This window comes from Microcebus murinus, chromosome 6 (genome assembly GCF_040939455.1).
Source record: "Microcebus murinus isolate Inina chromosome 6, M.murinus_Inina_mat1.0, whole genome shotgun sequence".
Classification (NCBI taxonomy): domain Eukaryota; kingdom Metazoa; phylum Chordata; class Mammalia; order Primates; family Cheirogaleidae; genus Microcebus; species Microcebus murinus.
This window is the reverse complement of record NC_134109.1, coordinates 69,951,646-69,973,602: the sequence shown is the minus strand read 5'-3', so window position 1 is coordinate 69,973,602 and position 21,957 is coordinate 69,951,646. Positions and strand designations below refer to the sequence as shown.

At 46.9% G+C, this 21,957-nt stretch overlaps 1 protein-coding gene across 6 annotated transcripts; it reads left to right on the top strand.

Annotated features, from left to right (window-relative positions):
- Window positions 1–5,883: 5,883 nt before the first annotated feature.
- Window positions 5,884–18,667, top strand: ABHD4 (abhydrolase domain containing 4, N-acyl phospholipase B). Of its 6 annotated transcripts, none has more exons than XR_001151135.3 (8): window positions 5,884–5,990; window positions 9,293–9,381; window positions 10,969–11,341; window positions 11,495–11,649; window positions 13,408–13,519; window positions 15,602–15,703; window positions 15,872–15,939; window positions 16,358–16,495. XR_001151135.3 is itself a non-coding variant. In XM_076004185.1 (7 exons), the coding sequence occupies exons 1-6, from the start codon at window positions 5,929–5,931 to the stop codon at window positions 15,681–15,683; spliced, it is 873 nt and encodes a 290-aa protein (XP_075860300.1). In that variant the 5' UTR covers window positions 5,884–5,928; the 3' UTR covers window positions 15,684–15,703; window positions 16,358–16,444. The 6 variants fall into 6 exon arrangements, 3 of the variants coding, with proteins under 3 accessions (XP_075860300.1, XP_012608238.1, XP_012608242.1); XR_001151134.3 differs by having other exon boundaries at window positions 15,834–15,939; XR_012919752.1 differs by having other exon boundaries at window positions 15,800–15,939.
- Window positions 18,668–21,957: the final 3,290 nt, after the last annotated feature.

Below are 21,957 nucleotides of genomic sequence, written 5' to 3'. Positions count from 1 at the left end.
CTCATTAACACCTCCATAGGAACTCTCACAGGAAGGAAACAGAAGAGATGAAAAACATCAAATTCACTTATTGAATGCTTCCCTTTCTGAGACCTGCAAAGTCACACCAATATAATGAACTAAAGCTTTTCTGAACCACTTAAAACAGTGAGAAAAGATCTTGTTATGTGTTCAGTTTATGATTATATAATCGTTGAAACGTTTTAAACTGATGTCAATAGGAAATTGCTAATACTAGTATTGGTTCTAATTAGTTTAAATTACAGTATTAATGTATGTAAAAAGTCATGTCCAGAATAGTGTCATGCTCTAGAGTCAGACAAACCTGAGTTTGAAACCTGATTCTGCTGTTTACTATAATAGTTGTCTAATCTCTGATAAATTATTTAATGTGACAGTCTCACTTTCTTTTTTTATAAAATGAAAATAACAATACTTACTGTTCATTGATCATTGGAATGTTGTAAGGATTAAATTATATAATGTTAAGCATTGAACACTTAGCATAGAGCTTGGCACACAATAAATGTTCAATAAATGTTTGCTCTTATTGACTACCATTAATCCTGATAATCAACTGTGCTTCCCCTATTTCTCTGAATAATTAAAAGTTGGCCAAACTACAGATCCCCAGTATTTGGGGAACATAAAAGATGACACTGGAAGGACTGCAACTTAGATGGCTCTCAAAAGGCAAATGTAATTTATATGTTGAAGCTGAAGTCAGAACATACCTTAGGAGTTTCATTACTAAAACACTCAACATCATAAAACAATGGGAGAGTAGTGGGGCAAGAAGGTTCCCTTAGGAGCAAAGTCCATGATTTTACACCATGTTTCTCTCTATAATAAGAAATCACATACATTCCTACCAGGCGCAGTGGCTCATGCCTGTAATCCTAGCACTCTGGGAGGCCAAGGCAGCCGGATCATCAAGGTCAGGAGTTTGAAACCAGCCTGAGCAAGAGTGAGACCCTGTCTCTACTAAAAATAGAAAGAAATTAATTGGCCAACTAATATATATAGAAAAAATTAACCAAGCATGGTGGTGCATGTCTGTAGTCCCAGCTACTCGGGAGGCTGAGGAAGGAGGATCGCTTGAGCCCAGGAGTTTGAGGTTGCTGTGAGCTAGGCTGACACCACAGTGCTCTAGCCCGGGCAACAGAGTGAGACTGTGTCTCAAAAAAATTTTTTTTAAATAATAAATCACATACATTCTTTACCAAAAGAAACAAATTCTCTAAAATTTGAATAGAAAAATTACTCTTCTAAAGAAAATCTCTGCATGGTAAAGAAAAGTAGTCTCTTTTCCAATTCTTTTCCCTCATAATTCCCCTTTTGCCTTAGGATTTCCCTTTTTTGCGTCTCTCTACTACTATTGCATGTCACAGCTCTACCTTTTAAACTTTGGCCCTAGTGTGACCAAAACCCCTTTTCCTTATTTTCTAATAGAACAGATAAAATGGGTTATTTTCAAAGGGAAAATTTTGAGAGTAGTCAAATAGCAAACAGCACAAAGTCAAATTTCTGAAGTATAAAATTTCTGATTCCAGTCCTAGTAAAGCAGCATATATCTTCAGTGAACCCATATCCCTTCATGCATCCAGTTCCTTATAAAGTGGAACGACATTACAGGCTCCTTTGGCTGATTTCCTTTCCTCCTAGCTCTTTGGGGAGTCCCATAAAAGCCTCAGTCTTGCCCCCTCCCTGGCACCCAAAAGAGAATCTACCATATTGTACTTTATGAGGGCACAAGACTCCCCACAACATGGGGCTGAAGTCATCAATGTTTGAGCAAGACTGTCCAATGGAATTTTCTGTGATAATGAAAATATCTCTGCACTGGTAGCCACTAGGCATGTGTGGCTATTAAGCACTAAAAATATAGCTAGTGTGACTAAGGGAATTTTATTTGATTTTTTTTTATATATATATATATATCAGTTGGCCAATTAATTTCTTTCTATTTATAGTAGAGACGGGGTCTCGCTCTTGCTCAGGCTGGTTTTGAACTCCTGACCTTGAGCAATCCGCCCGCCTCGGCCTCCCAAGAGCTAGGATTACAGGCGTGAGCCACCGCGCCCGGCCCTGATTTTTATTAATTTAAATCTTAAGTACCCACTTGTGGCTGGTGACTATCATTGAACAGAGCGACTTTAGAGCTATTCCACTCAATTCCTTTGTTTAGTCTAAGAGTCACACCTTGTTCATAGTTCAATTAAAGGGCAATGACAGGCCAGGTGCAGGGGCTTACACCTGTAATCCTAGTACTTTGGGAGGCCGAGGCAGGAGGATTGCTTGAAGCCAGTAGTTTGAGACCTGGCCGAGGAAGAGCTAGACCCCATCTCTACAAAAACTAGCTGGACATGGTGGCATGCACTTGTTGTCCCAGCTACTAAGGAAGCTGAGGCAGGAGAATCTTTTGAGCCCAGGAGTTTGAGGTTGCAGTGAGCTATGATGATGCCACTGCACTCTAGCCAGGGCAACAGAATGAGACCCTGTCTCAAAAAAAATAAAAAGTCAATGACACCCATTTGAAACAAAAAAATGATCTGTCTCTACTATGCATGAACTATCAGTTTATCAGCTCCGTCCACTTTTGGAATATTTAATGATGACTTACAGCCACAGGAAAAAGGGTTTGTCACATTAGTTTCCTCCCATAAAAACCATACTAATACTTAAGTCATACATAAAAGCATATTTGTCATATGCTTTTTTTGTCATATGCTTTTAAGTTATTAAGTCATACATAAAAGCACATATTTGAGGTAGAAGAAGTATGCATTCTTTCACACTTGCACTTAGTGTGTCTTTTCTTGAAGATAAGAGGGGGAAAATACCTTACATTTTCTCCCCAGAGGCCTGCATAGAATAGGCACTGAGAGTCCTTTCCACTCTGTATAATTCTAGCACATCCAGCTCAGTCCTGAGATATCCCAGTGCTGGGGATGACTTAAAGACTTTTAACTTTGATTTAAAAGGCACTCTCCATACATTCAAGTTTCCTGCTTCCAAGCAATCTCTACTTTAAAGCTGGTTGGCACATGAAAACAAAATACAAAAGCTTCTCTGCACTTCCTCCTGAGAAAGGATCTAGAGAGATGTAAACCCAGTTCTAGCCCAGTCATTCTTCCCTCAAAAAGTTCTACATCTTACATGTTTTCATTTCACATCTTACATGTTTTTAGAGAAGTGAGAGATTCTGTTGTCCTGTCTTGGCGCACTGAATTTCCTATATGGTATAATTTAGAATACAGCTCCCAAAGCCTTTGGCACTTAACACACTGTTTTATGGGTAATTGTTTATGCTTCTGCCTCTTCACTATATTTTTCATCCTTTCATTTATCCTGCAAGTACTAAGCACCTATTCTGTGCCGAACTCTGTTCTTGACATTGGGAACAAAGCAGAGAACTGAACAGACAAGGTCCCCCATGAAACTTAGTCTCTAGTAGGGGAGACTAATAATAAATGCATAAACAAATATGCAAGATAATTTCAGATAGTGATAAGTGTTATGAAGAAAATAAAAATAGGGTAATGTTACTTCAGGAGGCCAAGGCTGGAGGATTGCTGGAGTCCAGGAGTTTGAGGTTGCAGTGAGCTATGATGACACCACTGCACTCTAGTCCAGGTGACAGAGCAAGACCCTGTCTCCAAAAACAAACAAAAAAATAGGGTAATGTGATCAACTGATGGGGAATCTCTTTAGATCCTATGGTTAAGAAAGGCCTCAGAAGAAAAGTTTGAGCTGATCTCTGAATACAAAGTTGCCAGCTGGGCAAAGCCAAGAACAGCCTAGGGTGGCAGCAGATAGAAAGTCTCTGTTTACCACTAGAGCAGTTTCTTTCTTTCCTTTTGGTAATTGTATTCTTAGTGTTTAACATAATGCTTGGCTTTGAAGAACACTAACAATAAGTAACATTTTTTATCACAAATAAGTATACTAAATGTTTTGTTGAATTATCTTGGTGAATCTTCACAAAACACAGCCAGAGGAAGAAATGAAGAGATACTAAATAACTTGCCCAAGGGCATACAATGTATTAGTGGCAAAGCTAAGACTGACCTTAACACAGATTTCTGACTCCAGAATTTATGCTTCTAATTAACCAATGAGTCTCATTGAGCACCAGCATCTGCATTGCTTCCTAAAAATTCAGCTTTCTAGCATCAAGCCAAACCAGTTGAATTATAATCTTAGAGGGTAAGGATTAGAAATCTGATTTGTTTTTTTTCGTTTGTTTGTTTTTTGGGTTTTATTGTTTTTGTTTTTGTTTTTTTTTTTTGAGACAGAATCATGTTCTGTTACTCTGGCTAGAGTGCAGTGGCATTATCATAGCTCACTGCAACCCCAAACTCCTGGGCTCAAGCGACCCTCCTGCCTCAGCCTCCTGAGGAGCTGGGACTATAGGTGCAAGCCACTACACCCCGCTAATTTCTTTCTATTCTTAATAGAGACTCGGTCTCACTCTTGCCCAGGCTGGTCTCAAACTCCTGAGCTCAAGTGATCCTCCCTCCTTGGCCTCCCAGAGTGCTAGAATTACAGGCATGAGCCACTGCACGCCCCCCCCCCACCAAGAACCTGAATTTTTAACAAGCCCTCTAGATGATTCTTATGCACCCTGAAGTTTAAGACCACTGCACTTTGTTGAAAGAATAAACGGAACAGACAAGTCCTCTGCTATTTGTACCACTTTGCCCCACATCTCGCAAATTCCTAAGCTCCTAAACTATAAATACCAGTTCTCTTAAACTAAGTCTTTATAATGATCAGCTTAATAATGTGTTACAAGAAGGAAGAAATCTCAGAATATTCTGGGTCCCGCAGGAGGACTAAAGATAACCGCCCCCATCGGCATCCTCCCATCCATCCTCTGCCACTCCCCCGCCCCAGCCTGGTTTTAACTTAACCAAGGGGATGATCTAAAATCAGACAGCTCCAGGACATCAGACACCATTTACCAGTTCAAGTAAATTCTACAGCCAGGCTCCAGATTTGCCTCCTCTGCTGAGCATGCCTGAAGTGCACTCAGGAACTCTGAGCGCAGCCAGCCACTTTACCTCCCGTGTCCCCAAACCCACATATCTAAAGCAGACCCAGCCAAGCTCAACTGCAATCCTCCAAACTGAAGGAGATCTGGGGTTGAGCTACATTTTCCCTGGACACTAGGTTGGGGCCAGACTCAACCTCAGAGTAGAGGAATGCCCTTTTTGGCCTGTGTCACATAGGTTTAGGGTTGCCGGATAAAATACAGGACATCCAGTCTTGCCCCAAATATTGCATGACACGTACTTATTCAAAAAAAAAAATTGTTATTTATCTTAAATTTAAATTTAACTAGGCATCCTGTTTTTTTATTCTTGATATCTGGCAACTAGGCCCTTTGCAGGAGCATTCAACCAGTGGTATTGTCTCCACAAACATCTTAAGCATCCAATTGGAAGGAACACCAACAAGGGGAGATTTCAGGGGGAGACAGCTATAACAGGAAGCCCAAAGAGTGTGTGTGAGCCTGCGCAGGGGTAGTTCTGTCGCTTTTTAATTATGAGAGAACCGAGTGCAGACGGAGCTCATGCGAAGAACTTGGGGTTTTTAGCACTACTTACCTCCTTCACTGTCCCCGAAATGTGTGACCAGGATTACTGTCCTATTTTATAAGACCCCCAGAGACACTCTGCTTGGACATTACATGCCAATACTCAAAAACCTAGCAAGAAGGGCCCCACTAGGTCAAACCAATTTGTGGAGTTTCATCAGTGAGCGACCACCCTGCAGCCCAGGCCCACTCAGAGGGACCCGGGGCCTGGAGCCCCGCCCCCCGCGCCTGGAGCCCCGCCTCCCCGCCCAGCGGCGGCGCTGGCCACGCCCCTTTTGTTATCCGATACTTTTCTGGGTCAGCTGGTGCTGGCGTCAGGCGGAGGGATGGGCTGGCTGTGCTTGACCCGGCAGGGCTTGTTTACTATGGCTGATGATCTGGAGCAGCAGTGAGTTAATTCTGTCTCTCTCTTTTCTCTCTCCCTCTCTCTGGGCCATGATCCTGGGACTGTCTGTGGCCGAGGAACTGTTTTAGACACCTTCCCGCCTTTCCTTTCTCAGGTCGGCTTCCGGGGAGGACTGGGGGTTGCGTTTGCTTGCTTTGCTTTTCGCTCAGAAGAGGCGGCCGCAGAGCCTGGGGAGCGATGGTAGATGAGCTTGCCTGCAGCTCAGTCATTCTGACTTTGCACGTTCGTCTACGCGATTGCCCCTCACTCTCCTCTAGCCGCTGTGCTCAGAGATTAGATTTAGTGGTAATATGTGAGATCCCCCAAAAGCAAGCTTGTGGGACGCGGGGGCGGGGGCGGCAGCCAGGTGGGCTCGTCTCGACCTGCCCGGTTCGGTAGTCGTGGGCGTGGAAAGAGCCTCTTCCCTCGGCAAGGAGGAGGCGCAGGCAGAAGGCAGAGGTCTCCACCGCGTTAGGACTGGCATGGAGTGATGGGCTTTCAAGTTTCTTTAGCTCTTGCCCACAAAGACACACAACCGCTTGTGGTCCTAGATGATAATGGTTTTAATCATTATAACCACATCGTTGATGCTGTGGTTTCAGAATTAGAGCTATTGAGATTTGTTACCACTGTCTCAAAGGCATCAGGTTTGGGATGCCACCTGTAGGTGGTGTAACTACCAGTTCGAAATCTGATAGGAGCAAGCAAAAGTTGTTTCTAGAAGAATGACTCAGCTCCCAACCAAGCGTTGCTTTCACCAGAACAGGGCCTTTCCTGGACCTGGTACTCCCCCTTTTCAGACCTTCAGAACTGACATCCTGCAAAACTAATTATGGCTATAATAAATAATTCCCAAGGCTTGAAGGAAATGCCCAGAAGAATGGTGCCTTCTAAGATAACTTTTCCAAGGGGAAATTTGCAAAGCCTAAAATGAATTAACCAAGCAGACTATTAGAGCTGGAAGAGATGCAGATAGTTCAGCTCCTTTGTACAACTGAAGAAGCTGATATCCATAGAAATTAGGGGATTTGCCCAAGATCACAGAGGTCTAGAACAGGGTCCTCTCACAGCACAGAACCCCTTCTGTTTCACCCCCATCAGGGTGGAAGAGAACACCCTAGCCAAGCGAAGTTCATGGCTAAGTAGCTTCTCTGCTCCTTGCCTCAATTTCCCACCCCATTCCCCTCGTCCCCAATAGTATTGCGCATATGCAGTGTGCCAGGTGACATTTCCAGTGCTTTACCTATGACATTTTTTGCAGAAGAATGCAAAGTACATCTCCCCACAAGGAATATCTGCTGAGCAGTCCATGGTGCTGTTCCATGAGACAGCATTTCTCCTCCAATGCATTGGGTAGTTACAGGGCAAGGTGGGATCCAGATGTTATGGTCTGACTTGTCACAGTATCTATGATTCAGAGAGAAAGTTTGTCTCTTAATACTGGCAAAATTCCAACCCCAGGTCTTGGTCCCCATACTTCAAGCCTATGAGGAATTCCAGTAGAGTATTAAAAGGGTTCTGAGTCTCTCTGTGATTAGATTGATTGAGACTCACTTGGCTAAAGCCATCAATGTATTACTCCCAGCTACTCCCAGCTGCAACCCCAGTTTTGCTTTCAGATTTCAAATATTCACTGAGAGTTGCTACTTGCAAAACACTGGGAATGTAAACAGCTGTGGGGAAAGAAAGTTTATTGGGAGTTTATCTTGTGCTAGGCATTATTCTATGTGCTTTAGATACACTAACTCATTTAATCCTTATAACAACCCTGTGAGGACCTCGATTTTAAAGATGAGGAAGCTCTTACACAGAAAGACTAAATAATGCGCCCACAGTCACATTGCTGGTAAGTGGCAGTGCTAAAATTAGAACTGTGGCTTTAGATCACACCTCCCATCAGAAAACAGAGATACGTATGAACATGTGGTTAAATACTGTGAGTATTTATGTATGGCCTTGAAAGGCTGAGGCTGGAAGGTCCATGGAGGTGCTGAGAAATCTGGATTTGAGATCTGGGTTTAGGTTTGAGTTCTTTTTCTAACTTGCTGTATTATGTCTCTGGGCATTAGTTTGCTCATTTGTAAAATAACGAGCTAGACTGGATGATTTCTAAGGAAACTTCCTAATCTAAAATTCTGTGCTTCAAATGATGTATTAGGATGCCCAGTATGTGCTAAGGGGGTTTGGTAATGGTTCCCCTCATTTCCCCACAAAATGCCCCTGCCTTGACTGTGCTGGTGTTCACAGGCCCTTCCTGTAGCTGTTGATGTCTGTCCTGTAACCCCACTTCACCCAAACAGGGTTCAAGAAAATAGAAATATCATATGGGATGGAAAAGAAATAATAAAAACTGTTTTTTATTGTGCATCTAAGTAGTTCTGGGTACCTTACAAGGTCCCTGACATATCCAAATGCTCAAAGACAGGTTTCTAATGGGCCAAAGTTCATCAGTGATAGTACTATGATTCAAATCCAGGAGTTTTTTTATTCCAAAGCTAGTGCTTTTAGTCTCTATCTTGCAATGACTTACTTAAAGTCACTGAGTATGAAGGAGAAAGCAGGATGGGTTATCTTATCTGTCATACTGCATGCTATGGGAGCTGAGGACATAGGTGAGTGTTCTACTACTCATTCTACAATTTGAAAAACAAGGCCAGAGGCAACCTGCATCCTATCAGTGAGTCATAGCAGAACTTGAACCCAGGTCTCCCACCTCCTGCTCCCTGCCTGCTCCATCTCCATGTTAAGGGCTGGATGGATTGATTACCTGAGAGCTCAGGTAATCTGGGCACTGACACAATGCCCCATATTTCTAGGGGCTTGGAAGAGGGTACACACAAATGCCAGTGTCCTGCCAGGAGGGAAGGTGACATGGGAATTTGTCTGTCCTACCCTAAAGGAACAGCTAGTCCTGGGGATGACAAACAAACTGAAACATTAATTGCTTATCCTCCCCTTTTAATCTCCTTGAACATAAATTATGATAACCAGTAACAAAGGGAAGTTATAAAGCTCAAGCGAGATAATAAATGTGAAAGAGCTTTGTAAACTGTAAAGTATTTGTACACATGATGTTCTTACTATCTGTTGCAACAAGAGTCATGTTGTTAATAACCATGTACAAGAGAAGAATAACTTTCTATCTAAGGCAGCTAGGGAATTGCTGACTGCCATAGTGGGCAGGTCTCCTGAGGCTGGGAAACACCCTGCCTCCTGATAACTCTTGTACCTGTCAGCAAGGCTGAGAGCATCAATGTTTCCTTGTCAGTGTTGCCAACAAGTATCTCTGTGTCTCCTCATCCCAGGCCTCAAGGCTGGCTGAGTAGCTGGCTGCCTACTTGGCGCCCCACTTCCATGTCTCAGCTGAAGAATGTGGAAGCCAGGATCCTCCAGTGTAAGTAGAAGGGCAGCTTGTCCCACCTCCCTCAGGGGCCCAAGAAGGGTGCAGGATCTTCCCAGAGCCAGGTACACTGAACCCACTGATTCTTGATTAACTGTGCTTTGGGTAGGAGGAAACGATGTCAGTGATTTGAGGGAAGAGAGTCACACAGAGGGCACGATAGTCTGTTATGGTGGTTTCTCACCTTCTCCCTCACCATATGCTAGTTCCTGCCACATTGTACAACTTCACCTCAAACCCTATACCAATGTGGATCAACACACACAGACATCCACGCTCTCCTCCTCCCTCCTTCTCCCCCATTTTCTCTCTCTTTCCTTCTCTCCCTCTCTGTTCTAAACACACAAACACGTCTTAGATTTACCACCTGCCTACCCAAAGGCCAGCAATCCTGCATTCTCTAATGTGCCATATGTTCTACCTGGTTTTAGCCCACCACCTATCTGGCCACCCCAGTAGTTTGGGATTTGCAGACCAGCTTCCATGGGCACTGTTGCTTTGGGGCAGGGCATCCCATGAGCAGTAACAGCTCAAACAAGACCCATGGGCCATGGCTCCCTGTATTTCCCATATGATCCAACTGCCCCAGCCATGGCCACGCTTGCTCTTATGGGCCTGAGTCAGAGCAGACGCAGAGCAGCCACAGCTTTCAAGCCTCTGCCCAGCGTCTAGGTCGCTCTGCCACGTGACTGCCATTGCACCAGCAGGGCAAGCTGTGCCCACCTCAGTCTCTAAAAGGCCCAGCGCACACCCATCACCCTCTCCACCTGGCTGGACCCCAGTTCTGTCCATCTGTCAAGCTCCAAGCACACACAGGTTCAAGAGTGTTGGGCATAAGAGCTGTGTGGAGTGTCACTGCCACCCTGGGCCCAAAGGGAGCTGGAAAAACAGCCTCCAGGAATAAGATGGCCCTCATTACCTATGGAGTAATCTATAATCTATAATTAATCTATAATTTTTGCTTGGAGTTGAATTCTCTATGATGTGTAGTGTCAAAGGAAAAATTCTTTTGACACATTAAGTTGGTTCTTACCAAGACTATTCAAGACTATTGCAGTAGTGGAGAGAGATGGGGCTCAACTCCAAATACGACAGGGACAAGTGGGGACTTATAACCAAGAAGCAGGGTGAGAGGGTCAGTGGATGGGGAAGTACTCAGAGGAGACATCAAGGATAAGGGGGTTCTTGCTAAACGGACTTAACAGGGTTCTTGCTGAAGAAAGGTCAAGGACTTACACATCAAAGGTCGGGGAGGAGCCGCTTGCTCAGAAATGAAGGGCGAGGGGATTCTTGCTAAGGCTGGGCTAGGCAGGCCAGAGAGGCAAGAGACGGGGTCAGGGGCCAGGCCTAGCCAAGAAGAGGGCTCAGAAGAGCTCACCTAAAGTGTGGTCAAGGAGAGAGTCTTTGTCAGTGGTCAGAGTTGTGGCAGGAAAGAGCTGAGGGAGCGTGAGAAGGGTCTGGAATGGAGAGAGACATCTGAAGCGTGTCTCAGATGTCTTCAGAGACATCTGAAGACATCCAGGCAGAATGACGGCCATCGGGAAGCAGTCTTGATTCACCCTGGGATTCTCCCCATGCCAGGTCTCCAGAACAAGTTCCTGGCCAGATACATTTCCCTCCCAAACCAGAACAAGATCTGGACGGTGACCGTGAGCCCCGAGCAAAAGGACCGCACGCCCCTGGTGATGGTGCATGGCTTCGGGGGCGGCGTGGGCCTCTGGATCCTCAACATGGATTCGCTGAGTGCCCGCCGCACGCTTCACACCTTCGACCTGCTCGGCTTCGGGCGAAGCTCCAGGCCGACGTTCCCGAGGGACCCAGAGGGGGCTGAGGACGAGTTTGTGACCTCCATAGAGACGTGGCGGGAAACCATGGGGATCCCCAACATGATCCTCCTGGGGCACAGTTTGGGAGGATTCCTGGCCACTTCTTACTCTATCAAGTACCCTGAAAGGTAATGAGCTACCTGCCCTCGTGACCCAATTCCTTGCCTTGCTGGGAACTTTCCTGGATTCTTTTCGGATAATTCTCTCCTTTCCCCCAGATTGAAAGGCTCTGGTGCTTTCAAAAGAATACAATGTGTCTTCTCTTTTCTCCTTTAATGTAGAGTAAAACACCTCATCCTGGTGGACCCGTGGGGCTTTCCCCTCCGACCAACCGACCCCAGTGAGATCCGTGCTCCCCCAACGTGGGTCAAGGCTGTGGCATCTGTCCTAGGGCGTTCCAATCCTTTGGCTGTTCTTCGAGTAGCTGGGCCCTGGGGTGAGTAGCCTGCAGATGAAGAGACTATCTCCTTAAACCAAGTCTGTCCCATTCTGGAAGCCCCACTGCATCTGCCCCACTTACTCATAAAAAGTGAGAATGGGCCTAGCATTATTATTTAAAGCTATTCATCTGAACCAGATCTCTTTGTTTGAGGTTTCAGAAGGTTCTTCTCCCTACTTCATGTGCATGGAAAAAGCTTTCCTAGGCAAGATACAGATGGAGCAGGACAGCTACCCCATGCCTTGGCTAGGCCCCCAGAGAGAGGAGGCGACTGTGAGGGGTACTATGAGGTGACACTTCCTCTGCTACATACATGAGTCTTTATGACAACCTGTTGGTGATTCAGACACAGTAACCACTGAATCCCACCCTCATGGGTCACCCAGCACCTGCAGGAGGTCGAGCAGGACCAGAGCCTCCAACATAACCCACCATGGCAGGGAAGCCCCTCTGAACCATGCCCTGCTCCAGGCAAGCACCACATCTTCACCTGCTCTGTGCCGCCTAGCACTTAGTAGCCATCAGCAAATTCTGGGGCTAAAAGGGAGGGAAGGAAGGTAGGGGCAAGAGGAGCCAGCCACAATGAACAGTGTCAGTAGCTCTGGCTTTCTGACCTCACACTGCCAGCACCCCTCCCTTCTGGAGAGCTTATAACTCTGATGAAGTGAAGCTTGGTGACCCCTATCTTGTACTGATGGCTTGTGTTTACATAGTAATGTTCAGTAGCCAATTATTATGAGTTAATTGCTAATAGTGAAAGAAGAGTTCTCTCTCTAGGCCCTTGAATTAAAAAAGAATGGCTCCAGATAAATAAAACAAAATGAGTATTTGAGTAGAAGGCAGGAGTTTAGGAGTTCTGAGAGAAAGGAAGGCTCCCAAGAGACACAGGTGCCAAAGGAGAGAAAGTGAGCAGAGGGCGGGCCTTCTCAGGTTCCCAGCATTGTAGACTCCAGCAGAACCTCTGTAGTCTTTTTCTAGGGAGAAGCCCTGCTCAAGCACTCTCATTTTCTGGCCGTGCATCTGGCCAGGTTCCTGTGTGGGCATCAGAGGTATTCTGGTTGGGGTAGTTGGCTGGCAGCCATGGGGGACTGTGCCAGGAGGGAGGGCCAGCACCAATGGAGATCTTTGCTGCACCTCCCTCTCACCCCTTTACTGCTCACACAGAGAATACCAGAAAAGAGAGATCAAAAGTTGACCAGCAGGCCCAATTTTTGCAGTCTGTTTTTGCTTGCATATATTCCATAAAGAAAGGTGAAAGGAACAGATTGTTCTAAAAGAGTGCTCGGAGTCTGAGGCACCAGTGTTGTGAAATTCACCTCACCATGTATTCTATTACAGGTTTGAACATGAGAGGGCTCATGGGAGGTGGTCTAGTTTCATCCGCTACCATCAGAAGATTAGAAGGCCGTAGGGTTTCAGGGAGAAAAAGGACACAGACTGTGAAAGAAGAGCATCTCAACTATGCACTCAGGGGGAGGGCTTGTGATCCTTGCAGGGAAAGATATTGGGACTTCATTGAGCTGAAAATAACCTGGTTCCTCAGTGATGTTAGACTGTCTTTAAATTCTTTGGCAACCAACTGTCCTTCGAAGCCTTCCCCACTCTTTCTGCCACTGTAATGTTAAAAGTATAAAGCAAACAAACCCTTAGGAGAAATACTGTTTGGTTAAAGTCATTAAAACATACACAGGCAGGAGTCTTGTCACCCAACCCCCACCCAAATTGGCCACTCTGGGTTTTTCTATTCCCTCCCAGGGCCTGGCCTGGTGCAGCGATTCCGGCCGGACTTCAAGCGCAAGTTTGCGGACTTCTTTGAAGATGATACCATATCAGAGTATATCTACCACTGCAATGCACAGAACCCCAGGTGAGGGCGGCTCCAAGGCTAGCTCGGGGTGGATGGTTTGGAGATAAAACTTCAGCTACTGGAGTTCTATGTTTTATTTTTTCTTTCAACAAAGCTCTGCCTCAGGGGAACACAGGCACTAATAGTCTTGATCATTTCCAGAGAGTTCCCCAGGGATAGACACAAAAGAATATAGAAGATAATAGATTAATTAAACATGCTGCCCATCTCTAGAGGAAGGTCTTCCCTCTTCCCTACAGACAGGCAGTTGGCCTGATGGGCAAAAGTCTGGAAAACATTTTAAAAGATCTTTTTGTAAAACTGAAAAAGTGATGATAAAAAAAAAATAAATAACATGGTATTTTTTTAAAAGGAAAGGAAAGAGGTCTTCTGTCTCAAACCTGCAGTCCCCAAATTTCTTTTTTTTTTTTTTTTTTTTTTTGAGACAGAGTCTCACTTTGTTGCCCAGGCTAGTGTGAGTGCCGTGGCGTCAGCCTAGCTCACAGCAACCTCAAACTCCTGGGCTCAAGCGATCCTCCTGCCTCAGCCTCCCGAGTAGCTGGGACTACAGGCATGCGCCACCATGCCCGGCTAATTTTTTTTTATATATATATCAGTTGGCCAATTAATTTCTTTCTATTTATAGTAGAGACGGGGTCTTGCTCTTGCTCAGGCTGGTTTTGAACTCCTGACCTTGAGCAATCCGCCCGCCTCGGCCTCCCAAGAGCTAGGATTACAGGCGTGAGCCACAGCGCCCGGCCCCAAATTTCTTATTATTTCCAATCTAGGATACCATGAGCCATTGTTCCAGAAGGCCTGTTTGCACACACATGCGACTGTATGTATAGAACACATTCCTACAAATAGAATATCTCAGTGAAAGAACACACATTTGAAAATTAATCATGTGCACTTTGAAATGACTTATCATTGGGGCAGAAATTCTTCTGTATCTTTTGGAGATTTGAGGGTGTCCCCAGAACATTGCAGAGTTCCTGTCTGTGGCTACTCACTTACACAGCAGGCCCCACAGCCTGCCAATCTTCAGTCTTGGCAACATCGAAGGCCAGGGCAGAGCCAGGGAGGTAATCTTCCCCTACGGCAGTGCCCTGTGAGTGACCGATAGCGTGAGGCTGGGAGGAGTCTCAGGGAGCCAAAGTCACTGCCCCACCTCTTTCCAGCCCTGTCTGAATCACTTATTGTGGGCCAAAACCTTGAGGAAGGTGGGGATTTGCATTCCAGTAGCACTGTTTCAGCATTAGCCTCAACTCAGACAGCTTTGGGGCAGTGAGGGACCTGTCCGTCCAGCATTGCACACTAGCTAGCTAATGGAAGGGCCCCGGTTAGGCAGTAGTATAGAAACTCCGCTCAAGAGTCAAACCAGGTACCCCAGCTTCCTATTCTCAGCTCCCCTCTCAGCCCCCATGGGCTCAGGGCCAGCTTCCTACCCACCTAGAGCCCCACAGGCCCAATCCTAGCCCTTTCCTCAGAACTTTCCTCATCCCAACCTAGTTCTGTACAGTGGGCTCCTGATCTAAGCCAAGTGTATAATCCTGCAACTCGTTCATGTCCAAGAGGAAGCAAAGATGACATCAGTGACGACGAGCTCCCTCACCCCCAAACATCATCACTCAATTTTGTGACCACCTGAGTTTTTAGAGTTGTAACTCTGACAAGCTCATAGGAATTTTATCATTCTCTTAGAAAACATGACATTTGGCAAAAGGGAAATATGTTTAATGGTTACCTACTTCTCTTCACCTAAACATAGGGGCTTTGTGTATATTTTCATTTTTCTAATTATGACTTAATGAAATGGGTATAATACTCCAATTTGCAAATGAGAAAATTAAAGTATATTCTGGTTACGTGGCTTGCTAAGAAAACACAGCCAAGGATTTGAATTTGTGTATATCTGTCTCCAAATTCTATGATTACTATGCTGCAATATCTTAAGGAACAATTATCCATTTTTGGTGGCCTGGGCAGAACTCAGTCTCCCCTTCATCCCCAGGGTGCAAAGGAGAGTGTGGCTATAACTACCCCAAACAGGCGCCCAGCCTAGGAGGCGGCAGTGTCCCCAACCTCCCCTGTCTCCTACAGAAGCTACAGACCAGCCAGAGAGCTGGCTCCTGTCCCAGCCTTGCAGACACCTCATGACACGGCCTCAATTAGTCCTACCTGAGGAAATGACCAGAGAGTAAGGTAGATAAAATCAGCATTTGTTGCTTTTTACTTAACAGAAACTGCTGCTCCCCGGTCTTTGTTTAGACTGGATTTTTAATACCAGGGTTTTCTTAGGAAGCCCTTTTTACTGCTCTGGTATCTCCTTCAGAGCTCACCTCAAATGAACTCCTTGACCCTCTCCTTCAGTCCAGCAGGCTGAGTCCTCAGTCTGTTCCTGTAGCACTCGACCACCTTTTCATCCTTCTTGGGAAATTGTAAGTTAAATACTTAATCATATGATTAGCTATTTAATGCCTACTTATCTGAAATGGGGGTTCCAGGAGGGCCATCACCCCATCTGTCTCGTTCACATGTCCCCTCACCCAGCCCAGGGTGTGACACATAAATATTTGTTGAATAAACAATAATCCATTCCATTCCATTCTTGGATGGTTCTTAGTGCCTGGGGTTTTTTCACAACCATGTCCCTCTCAAGTCTTCTGATATAGGAGACCTCTGGCGTTACAGTCCTCTCCTAATCTTACCAATATTTAATGAGCCCAGTGCCGGGCTTTGAGAGGAATGCAAAGATGACTGAGATACTGCCCCAGCCTCTGGAGACACCAACGCATTGCCATTTTGTCCTGCAGTGTTTTTTCTGTTAATCGCCTTACTCTGTTCTGCTTCCGGCAGTGGTGAGACGGCATTCAAAGCCATGATGGAGTCCTTCGGCTGGGCCCGGCGCCCCATGCTGGAGCGCATCCACTTGATTCGGAAGGATGTGCCCATCACCATGATCTATGGGGCCAACACCTGGATAGATACCAGCACAGGGAAAAAGGTGAAGTTGCAGCGGCCTGACTCCTACGTCCGAGACCTGGTAGGTTGGTCACCCAAGAAGCGGGAGTTGAAGTGCTGTGAACTGAATGCCACACATGTTGGCTGCCTCTCCGTCAGTCAGCTCTCAGCCTTCGGGTAGAGAATGGGGGTCAGAGAGTCAGAGCAAAGAGAAATGGACAGATTGAGATAGGACAGTAGGTTTGGAAAGTTTGACTGTCTTTGTAATATCCTAATTCTTTGTAGCCCAGTTCAGCTGAAAGGCAGGTTCTTGTCCAGTAGCTGCCTCTCCAGCACCCCTGTGATTCCTACCCAAGACCAGAGCTTCAAGGACTTCCCACCACGTTCTGCCTGCCTTTTTTTCTTATGCCCCCCTACCCTTATTTGCGAGTGAGTGTGCTTAATTAGGCTAGGTGCCACCCGGGGGCCCTTGTTTACTGGGCCTTTGGATGAAGTGAGCAGATCGGCAGTGCTAACGTCGAAGGAGAGACCCGGTGAACATCCACAGAAGTAGAAGGGGATATTGGGATTCACTGGCTCCCAAAGGAAAGTACCGAGATTCGGGGAGAAAGGTGGAGCATTGTTTCTGATAAGAGCTTGTGGGTGGCAGCAAGCAGTGTAAGGGAAAAGAAATGGTGAGTGAAGGGCCGAGTCACCGCTGGGGGGTCCTCTCTCCGCAGGAGATTGAGGGTGCGTCGCACCACGTCTATGCCGACCAGCCACACATCTTCAACGCCGTGGTGGAGGAGATCTGCAGCTCGGTGGATTGAGCTGCTCTCTCTAGAGGAAGAGGAGAAAGCCAGAGAGTCACTCTCGCCTCCCTGTCTGCTTACTCACCCTTCTGTCCTTTCCTCACCAACTAACACGTGCCAGCCTGGCAGAGCCTTGGGCTGTCCCCAGGACAGGACCACAGTGACAAAGAGCACTCCTGACCCCACGCTAAGGGCTGGAAGTGGAGCCACAAGAGGCCTTGAGTGCCCCACCCTGGGAAAGAACATAAAGGGTTGCACAACATCACCTATTCTCTCCTTGCCAAGTGTTGCCTGGATAGTGGTTGTGAAGGATTGCACTGAGCTACGTTCCCTCCCTGTGTGGCCTTTTCTTCCTCTGGGTAAAAGAGGGCTCCCAGCCACATTTCCTAGCTCTAGAGTGTTTGTGGGGGTAGGTCCCATGCAAGAATATCTTCCACCTCCATCATTCCGTCACCCCCATCCCATGCCAGTTCCATCCAGGGTCTGGCTGGGACCGGTTCACACTTACCTACGAAGAGCAGGTCCCGGAGCTCCCTTCACCTGCAGAGTCCGTTCCACGACCTAAGAGGTCATATCCAAAGCCCTCTTGACAGATGAGGAAACGGGATGTGGCTGGTCTATGATGACAAAGCTCTGTATGATATGATTCCAGCAGAGTTAAGGTTAGAACCCAGGTCTGCTGACACCCAGTGCTTATTGCACACTGGATTTGCTATAGTTTAAAGGAGGCACCATTGCCGTGGGGCTGGTCCTGGTCACTGGCCTAGGATAAGCCCATCCCTGCCACACGTTCTAGCCCCATTTTTCAGGGGTGCTGTTGTCCTGCCCTGTGTCTCGGCCTGGCTGCCTAACCTGGGGACACAATGCTTCCTTCCTTGCCGCATCTTCCACAGGAGGCCTCTGAGCCTCCCTCTGTGCCTTGGGCCCCGAAGCCCCACACGTAGTATAGAGCAAAAGTGGCCCCTGGTGGAGGAGGGAGGGAAAAGCCCTTCCCCTCAGAGCCACGTCTGGGTTCTCCATGCCCACCAGTATCTGCAGCATTTTTCTACCTGCCCCCAGAGCTGAGGCTCACCGTAAGCCCCTGCCCATGATCCAGTTCCCTGTCCTCACCAGCCACAGGGTGGCTCCCACTGCCTGACCCTTTGTCCTTGCCATCTGTCCCCACGGTCTCCAGCTTATCCCAGCCCTGACCTATATGTCAGCTGTCTCCCAGGCGCAGGCTCCATGTGCTGCTCTGAGGCTAGGGGCAGTGGGCTGGGCCTGGCCCCAGAACCAGGGCAGCTTCTGCCTGCTCCTTCACTTTTGTAAAGCCAACCCTTTCACCAGAATAGCATTAACTCCTGGTGCTTTGTACTACTGGTCCAGCTGCCTTGGGCTCCTTTTCTATATTAATAAAGAAATGAGTTAAAAAACCGCCAGCAGTGATGATGTTTAATATTGCTCTGAGCAGAGTGCCGGGTACACTGAATTCACAAGAGCCATGTGATGCTTGAGTCAGAGACAGGCGCCCTGAGAGGTGCCTGCTTACCCACCACTCCCTTTCCTATCAGTGTGGTATTTGCCCTCTGGACCCAGCCAGAGTCCCGGTCAGCATGGGCCCTCTCAGCCAACCTGCCCTCAGCAGACGAGGAGCCCAGATCCAGAGTGATGGGGAGAGCCCCAGTTTACAGGAGAAGAGTTGGGCAGAACTGAGAGCTCCCTGATGCCCATTAGATACCTTATCTTCCTAAGTTCAGGTGGGCCTGCACACACACTGCTCCCCACGGCCTGTCTTCCGAACTCCTACTCATCCTCTGGATCCTGGCTCAAACTTCCCTTGTGCAGGAAGGCTTTTCCTGACTCCCCCGACTAGACTTGGGCCACCTGTTCTGTGTCTCCATGGCATGTTCAGTTGTCCCTTTTGTAAAGCTCATAAACTTGTGGCTCCTTAGTTAATATCTCTTTACTCCTAGACCATTAGCTACATAAGGACAAGGGGCATGTTTGACGCGTAGTTCATGTCTAATAAATGTTTGTTTTGATAAAGCCAAAGGGAGTGAGATATGCTAAGTGCTCATAAAAGTGTTCAAAGCATTATCAACACTGCCTGCTCTGTGCTGGCTGAGTCCAGCTCGGCACAGAAGTCTGTAGCTCTTAATGGCTCATAATACTCCGTATGTCCCAGTGGATGAATGAATGGGCGGGACTCCTCCTGGGTATGATTACAAAGGTCTGATCCGTCCTAGGACCTGTGTCTCCCCTGACTGAGGATGGCTCTATGGAGGGAAAGGCCGGCATTTAGAGCCTACTACATGCCAAGCACCAGGGCTATGATAGGGAAGAAACATATAGTCCCTGCCTGTATGGGAAATTCCAGTCTACTTGGAGAGACACACCTCCCATGAGAGTTGAAGAAAGTCTCTTACAGAAGTGATGACAGCTGGCGGAGCACAGTGGCTCACGCCTGTAATCCTAGAACTCTGGGAGGCCGAGGCGGGAGGATCGTTTGAGGTCAGGAGTTCAACACCAGCCTGAGCAAGAGCAAGACCCCCATCTCTACTAAAAAAGAAATAATATATATATATATATATATATATAAATTAGCCGGGCATGGTGGCACATGCCTGTAGTCCCAGCTACTTGGGAGGCTGAGGCAGGAGGATCGCTTGAGCCCAGGAGTTTGAGGTTGCTGTGAGCGAGGCTGATGCCACAGCACTCTAGCCTGGGCAACAGAATGAGACTCCGGAAAAAAAAAAAAAGAAGAAGAAGTGATGACAGCTGACCGACCCTTAAGGCAGGGTGGGGGAAGGGGAAGGAGTGTCTTTGGAGAGAAGGGCAGGGAGGGTGGCTGGGAGATGAGTCTGGGGAGGTCAGTAGGGCCCAGCTCAGCAGACCCTCTGGCCACATGAAGAATGTTGTGTTCACCCTAAAAAGCAACTGAAAGAAAGGAGTGAGGGTCAGGGTGGGATGGGGAGTGTGACAGGATCAAACTGAGACTGGGACAGCCACTCTGGCTGCTCTGTGCAGTACAGATGGCAGAGGGATGAGGCCCTCCCTGCAGGAGAACTCTGAGGCTGCTATAGTGTTCCAGGCCAGAGATGCTGGCAGTTTGGACTTGGCTAGTGGCTAGTGCACACACATAGAGGAGAAAGATGCAAGATATGTTTAGGAGGTAAAATCTAAAAAACTTATGTGGACACGGAGTGACGCTACCACCCTCTTGAATGGGCTGAGTGAAGCAGTGGACACCAAACCTCCTCACAAAACAAAACAACCTGGAAGTATTTTTAAAAAATATAGATTCCTATGCCGTATTCCCCAGAGTTTGATTCAGTAAATCTGGATGGAATCTGACCACTAAATCTTCATTTAAAAACATTCCTAGGAGATTCTGATGCCCCATGTCTGCAGGCAGTGGTCTAAGGGACTCCGTGTCTCTGATAATTGACCCAGAAGGCCCGTGTGGAGGAGAGCCTATGCCCCCAAAAGTTCATCCTGCTTGCTCCAGAATCACTTCTCTGGGAGGCTGCACAACATGCCGGCCTTATTCCCCCAAACTCAACACAAGGCAAATGCATTCCTCAGGAGCAGGTGCAAAAAGAGTCTTAGAAAGGTCACCCAGAGTGTCCTGTTTATGCTACCGGGCCCATGTGCATGGACACATGCCAGCATGCACACATTCCAGAACACACACACACACGCACACACTGCATCTGGCGGGAGCCTTCCTAGCATTCCCAGGGCTGGGACTAAGAAATAACAATGAACATACCATCCAGTTGGCACCATTCCTGGTGAGCTCTAAGGATTTATGGTGACAATCCAAGCCATAAACTTGGGATCTTCAAAAGCCTAGCAATTTAAAAGGAGAGATTCCACAGATAGACATAGAGGACTGTGACTCAGCATAAGGCCCAAGAGGTGCTGCACTGTTTAGTGGCTAGCAGGAAATGCGCTAAATTTAACTTTCTTCTCGGGACAGACACCAAAATACGTGTGCTAAAAAGTCAGTCTGGTTTCATTGCCAAAGGGTGGTGAAATCCTGGTGAATATTTCTCTTTACTCTGACACATCGCCCTGTAAGCCCACAACTGCAGGTACAGTTCACAGTCAGATAGAAAATAATTCCACTATTAGCTGATAACAAACATAACGTCCAATGAATGGTGCAAAACATTATGTTTCTTATCACGAGACCTTTCAATTCATACGGCGTCCTCCTTGGATGGGGCCTGCAGGGTCCTTTCTGGTCTCCCTCTCTGTTCTGTCCTTACTCAGGGTCCTGATCTGTCTTACAGAAGCAAGAAAAATGTGAAGTTTTGAGGGTCAGTCCCAACCCCTTCCTGGTGGAATATCTCAAGATAAACCATCTCTTCTCTTACTAATACTGACTGTTTTTCATAGCATAAGTTCAGTATTATTATGCCAGAAAGGTCTTTGTCACCATCCTACTAAAGATCAGTGTTCACTAGCGTTGAGGAGGAAAAACAATCACAGCCTCCTAGACAGAATACTAAGGAAGATTCCTTGATGCCGACAGGTGCACAGAGTCCTCCCTCCAACCCAGGAAAGCCACATCCCCTTTGTTGGTGACCCTGCTAAAGACCTGGGAGGTCCTCAGGCCTCTTAATGGCCGGTGCCCCTTTGTCCTGGAGTGTGTGCTGAGGCCCATGGTAGAGTTTGTGATGACCCAGCAACCCCATATTTTAGTTGACACACGTGAGA